Source organism: Neltuma alba, unplaced genomic scaffold (assembly GCF_004799145.2).
Source record: "Neltuma alba isolate B1F8T4 unplaced genomic scaffold, ASM479914v2 tig00013250_pilon, whole genome shotgun sequence".
Taxonomy (NCBI): Eukaryota; Viridiplantae; Streptophyta; class Magnoliopsida; order Fabales; family Fabaceae; genus Neltuma; species Neltuma alba.
In genome coordinates, this window is record NW_021637545.1 from 24,018 (window position 1) to 30,017 (window position 6,000).

Here is a 6,000-nt window from a genome sequence, read left to right on the forward strand (position 1 = left end):
CCATAACCAATGTCGCTCGCTAAATTTGAAAGCCGACCTCCCAGGCACCATCTTTTGTTGCCAGGCAAGGCAAGCCCAAGATCCAGACAAAGTTCTGTTTCTTCTGGGTTTCTATTTGCATGGGAGGCCCAGGAGTTGCCTAACATGTTCAGCCCATTGAGGCCCAGTACCCAACAACTCCAGTGTGTTTTTGGGATGCTTTTTTATAATTAAATTCTTCCAAACTTTTATTACAAAAGTTAAATTAAAAAAATGATTTAAACTAATTATTTTTAATAAATATATTTTTTTAAATATCCTTATTAATCATATTAGTTAGAACTATTATATAATAAAACTTTTAATATGTGTAAATATTTTTAAAAAATAAAATGAATTAAAATTTTATATTTAAAATTAAATTAATTTAAAATAAAACTGAAATAAGTGGTAATTTCTCACGAGACCTCATTAGCCAAACTAACATGACACGGAAGGGGAAAACGCAGAGAACCGAATCAAACCGTTTTCACTCACGCCATCCGGAGACTGCGATGAGCGAAACTGCATATGGAGGAATCGAAGTCGGAAAATAGTCTTGGTCTGATTTTCGATCTCCTCAACGCCGCCGGTTACGTAGACGCCACGGAATCCGATGTACCTCCGGCTGAGAAGCTCGTTGGTGGCCTCGCATGGTGCATCGCTGCTCTCAACCCCCCTGACCCGAGGCAAGGGAGCTTAATGTAAGTATCTTTTCTTTTTGGGAAAAAAAATGTTTTGTTGTTATTCCTTCCTAAATCCTCAGTTCCAAGATAAAAAGAAAACACTTCGATTTCTTTTTCACCAAATTGATGGTTGGTGGTTTATCTGGGGTTTTGAGGTGCAGAGGCAATGTAGAATGCATTGAGGAAGCTTTAGGATTAGTGGGATGTCCTTACCCACTTAAACCTTCCCATATTCATCATCTTGACAGTGAATTTATTTTTCCTGTCGTACAATGGCTCGTGGATCGTGTTCAATTGAAACACGAAGACGTTGGCAATGAGGTAACAGACCTTTCCAAAACCCCGTTGATGTACTGTCGAATTAAATTATGCAGAACCTTCTGAGTTATTTAATGGATGAAAAATGGAAACTTAAGTATGATGATAGAATTCTCTGGGATGAGTGACTCCTAATTTTTCTTTTCGAGCTTGCTTTTTTTTTTTTTTTGGTTAACGCATTGCTATTTTTTCATATGGAACATTTATGTTTTTCACTCTGAAAATCTAGTCGGAGAGGATGAGCATACAAATCAGCAACACAAGCGGGAAGTGGAAGAAACGGAAATTTCAACAAAGATGTTGAATGGCAACTTAGATGAACTGGTTGGTGAGAGTGGCATATGTTAGATATGAACAACGTGCTCCTTTATCACGAAAAGATGTCTTGATTTCATTTCTTAATAATTGGATCATTGTTTCCTAGCTTTTATCTGAGCTGTTATTTGCCGTTGAAATTGATTCATCATTTTCTTTTCTTTTATATTTTAGTTTCCCCCATCTGTCTGCTATCCTTGTATGTGTCTATCTACGGCTAGTGTATTACTGAATTTGTTTGGTTCACCACTTATTTTGTTGTATTCCAGAAACTCCGAAAGATGAGTGTGGTGAACAAATTGGAGGATCTACGAGAGAGAATCAGTAACAAGGGTGCTGATACTGCAGTACAGAAGCTGGTCATGCTGTTGAGGTCCTTGAAGGTGATTGTTTCTCCCAAATATTTAACAACTCTATTTTCTACGGTGAAAATGTTTTACCAATTAATCCATCTTTCTGTATCAATGATGATATTTACAGTAAATTATTTATCAGTAATCTTGACAACTTGATGATAATGAAGTTTCTCACCTTGTACAAAATTAAATAAACAGATTTTTTCTTAATGATGTCTTCAGTTTAATTCAGACTAATTAACTTTATTTCTCACTATATCAAATTTGTTGCATTTTAAACTTCATGGAAGGATATCATAGGCATAGAAAGATAGGAAACAAACTCGAAGCTGAAAAGAAGTTTAATATTTTTAGTTGGCCTTCAGATGACTAAACATTTGGAAAAGAAATGAACTGAGAGGCGAGGAAAAGCTATGCATTCAATAGTTAACTTACTTAAGATGGAGAAACAGAGGAACATGTAGTTTCACTTATACCATCTACCATGAATTGTCTCCGTGTCATACAAACATACACACTCACACACAGAAACAGAAGCAGAATTGGGTATATGAGATCACTAACCGCCTGAAACTGTGGAGTTGGAGCTTCTGACATCTTTCTAATGTTGAATCAAAGGATTCAATTTGATTCACATCATGACTTGGAAGGCGTACTATTATATTGTTTAAATAATACCAAATTGTAAGATTCAGACGTAAAGTAAAAATACCTTGAAAAATAAAACATATGCATAAACCAACCACAAGTCTCTTTAGAACTTTATTGCAATATCCGAACTAATGTACTCTTGGCTTTCGATTTAGGAGGCATAGTAAGTGATAACAACTAAAACACTTCAATGGCACTCTAAAGGAAAAGAGTTAGAAGTTGAGAGAGGACTCAAATGACACTTGAATCTCGAGACAAAAGGACATTTTCGGGTTTGCTTGCTAGGAAAGTCTCAATCATGTGCACAAAGAAACAGACTGGCATTTCTTATGCTGCGAAGGAGACTGAAATTGTTTATCAAGAAAGCTCCGTAGTTTTGATCTTTCATTATTCTTTTACTAGAATTCTTAATTGTTAGGCATCATTCTGTATCTTCATGGTTTTTTTTTTCCCTCTCTCTAAAAAAATTCATCATGCTTTAGTAGATGGTGGTGTTGTTGGGACATAAATCTGGCAATAGTTCCCCACCCCCCAAAAAAAAAGCAATGTGACCCACTGCATAACTCTGACATGGGATGAAGTGCCAATTGCGGAAACACGCCATTAATCAATCGTTTCTGGAATAACATCTATTTGTGTGGGCATCGTGATGATTATTCAAGCGCATGAACAATTCCATTACGGATTTGAATTGGTGCCGATATGAATTGGATTGTATTGCATGAATTGACTCATGAGTTGCATGATACTGATTTCCATGCCACAATTTGATTTTGTGGTTTCTCATCTATTTGTTTGTCTGAATAAACAAACTTTGCTTGCATTATGAGCAATGGATGTCATTTGAATCTTTAGGGTCCGAAAATCACGTATTACTAATGCTATTCTCTTTTGGTTCAGGATCTTGAGAGGCAGGAATATCATTTTCTGTCTAGTCGTGATGCTAAACATTCAGAAATTCAAGCTGAAATAGGTGAATTGGAGGGGAAAATAGCAAATGGCTGTGATAGCAAGATCCTATTAGATGGGCTGCAACATTCTTTAAGTGAATCGCTTGGAAAACTTGATTCAGCTAAAAAGGTAAAATATTTTTAGTTAATGGACATGTCTTCTCCCCTTATTTAATCACTATTAGCATGTTTGGAACCATGTTGGCACCTTGCCAAACGCAAGCAACCCTCTTGTTTCTGTCAAAGCGATGTTTTGACACCCCAAAATTTGATTCCAAGTATGCCGTATAACCTGGCTGCTTTTGCTTCCTAATAGGAACTTGCTGCTAAAATGAGTGATTTCGTAGCAGTAAAGCGGCAGATTGATGACCTACCATGCCAATCAGAGCTCATCCAGTAAGTTAACACCCCCCCCCCCAAACGCATCCATTGAAATTGATTTTCCCTAGCTCAAGGTTAGGTTCAGTTTGAGCTGCATAAGATGGAAACCAAGTAACTAATGCATTGCAGCTTTGTTCGGCTTACAGTTTTAAGGCGTATGAGGAGAATGAAAGAGAACTAGAACCAGAAGGATCAATAGTCAGTGCTAAAATTAAAATCCTTTTTTTGTCCCACATTGTGCATATAACTTGTTTCTTTAAAACAAAAATTTCAATTAGAAACTAATACTATATCTCGAATAAATTTTTAATCTGCTCTTGAATGCAAAATTTTTTATTGATTTCTCAATATATTCATTTACCGTTTTAATGGAAGAATGATTTGTTCAAACTCAAGGTGGGAGTTATTTATCTAGCATTTTGTATGTGTGAGAATGAGACATAGGATGTAGAATATGACAGAATATTCAAGAATGATATTTAGATATATTGTACACGGGAGGGAAGAGAGCTATATAAATTTGTTACACCTTTGACATGATATCTTTAGATACTAACAGGTTCCTGTTTCTGTAGGTATGAACATCGCCTTTCAGAACTGTATGCTCTTATCCAGGTTTGCACTTGCATTTTGGCGATTTACCCTGTACATATTTTTGTGGGCTTTTATTAGTATAAACTTTTTTGCCCATGGCCAATGTGCAGGGAAGACATAGACAAACTCGTAAATGCTATGCCACTTACAATGCTCTTTTGGAAATTAAAGAATTGATGCTAAAGGAAGCATCCCTGTTGAATTCCATCATTTCACAGGTACTCATTGGAGAATGGAGAGTGATGCAAAACCTTTCTTGGACATGTGCCTCAAATCTTATTGAACTTTTCTACTGCAAAAAAGTTATCAAATTTGTTTTGCCTCTTCATCTTGTTTTCTGTTAATCATGTCCTGTTCCTAGTTTTATGTACCTTTTTTTGGCTCTTTGAATCTTTCTCAAGAATTATTCTCTTTACCATAATTTTCTACTACTCAAGATTTTATATTATTTGGCATTTTGATGTTTTGGTTTCTTAGAAAATTGCCAATGTGTGTTGTTGTAGATTATTGTTATTTGTGGCCATTATCATGGATTAGATCAGTAGGTTGCTGACAACCTCTTTATTTCATTTTACTGCAGTTTCAAGAGGCCTTTAGTAGCCCTGATGGTCGTCTGAAACTTATTAAATCCATGGAAGGAATTGTCAAGGGCAGCCAGCAGGTAATGCTAAGTTTCTGCCATGAATGAATGATAAATCAGAGAGAACCCCGTATTGAAGCTTTTGAAGTCACGAATCAATTATTGGTTTTTTTTTGGGCAAAATAATTGTCTTAGATCAACAAAAATTATGGTGTGTGTGTATTTATATGTGTGTATATATATATATTTTCAATTGCTGATTCCATTGGATATGGTCTATATGATTCCAAGCTTATACTGCTGGCATTCATATTTGTAGAAGCTAGAAAAGGTTCAAGTAGGGCTCCAAGAAGAAGAGAGAAATCTTGATGATGTTAAGAAGCGGTACGCTGCAGCAGTTGGTGCTCAGAAGCGTTGCTATTCTCTGATGAAAGCGTTTCAGGTATGATAATTAGTATCAGCCTTCTAATCTAAGCCTCATGGCAGCTCTTAGTCACACACTTTGTTCCTCCTTCCATATCTCTTCCTTTATGACACTGTGCAGTGATTCTTCTGAGCTATGGCTTCACACTTGAAGAATATTTTTGCAGGAAGAAATCGCCATGAAGGATAAACTTGGGTGTCAAGTTCCGAGCAGAGATTGTTGACATTCTTATGGTCAAGGTGTCCAAATAGTGTTCGCAGGGTCAGACAAGCGTGCTTCCGTAGTTGGCATGTAAAGATGGAAAGTGGAACATTGGAATCTTTGCTACTTCAAGTTGCGGCTTCAATTCTCTCTCTCTCTCTCGCCTCCCCCCCCCCCCCCCCCCCCAAAAAAAAAAAACAACACAAAAACACCAAACGAAAGAAAGAAAGACACGTCAAATAGTTAGCTTGTATAAACAGGTAATTGCGTGTCATACGATTGAATGAGGTGCTTCGCTGTTCACTCTAAAATTTGAGTTTCTCGTTTTCTCCTGCATGGGTAGTACTCCCTCTTGGCCCTCTGGCGTGTTATTTTTTTAAAGTAATTTTTGGTTTCAAATATTAGTCACCAACAGCCTCATTAATTACTTCTTCTTTTTTTTGTCATTTTTCCCTTGTTATTAATTGAGGTTCAAAATTGAAAAAAAAAAAATTAAATCACATTATTCAGAGAGAGATAAACTTGG

At 36.4% G+C, this 6,000-nt stretch overlaps 2 protein-coding genes across 2 annotated transcripts; both read left to right on the top strand.

Moving 5' to 3' along the window:
* Positions 1–480: 480 nt before the first annotated feature.
* LOC114735749 (coiled-coil domain-containing protein 93-like) lies at positions 481–1,088 on the top strand. The gene is made up of 2 exons (XM_028923490.1): positions 481–722; positions 866–1,088. Exons 1-2 carry the CDS (start codon positions 550–552, stop codon positions 1,086–1,088), a joined length of 396 nt encoding a protein of 131 aa, XP_028779323.1. The 5' UTR covers positions 481–549.
* A 142-nt stretch (positions 1,089–1,230) lies between these two features.
* LOC114735751 (coiled-coil domain-containing protein 93-like) lies at positions 1,231–5,655 on the top strand. Its single transcript, XM_028923494.1, has 9 exons — positions 1,231–1,346; positions 1,607–1,720; positions 3,245–3,424; positions 3,611–3,690; positions 4,251–4,290; positions 4,380–4,487; positions 4,850–4,930; positions 5,169–5,291; positions 5,440–5,655. The coding sequence occupies exons 1-9, from the start codon at positions 1,320–1,322 to the stop codon at positions 5,494–5,496; spliced, it is 810 nt and encodes a 269-aa protein (XP_028779327.1). The 5' UTR covers positions 1,231–1,319; the 3' UTR covers positions 5,497–5,655.
* The last annotated feature ends 345 nt before the right edge of the window (positions 5,656–6,000 follow it).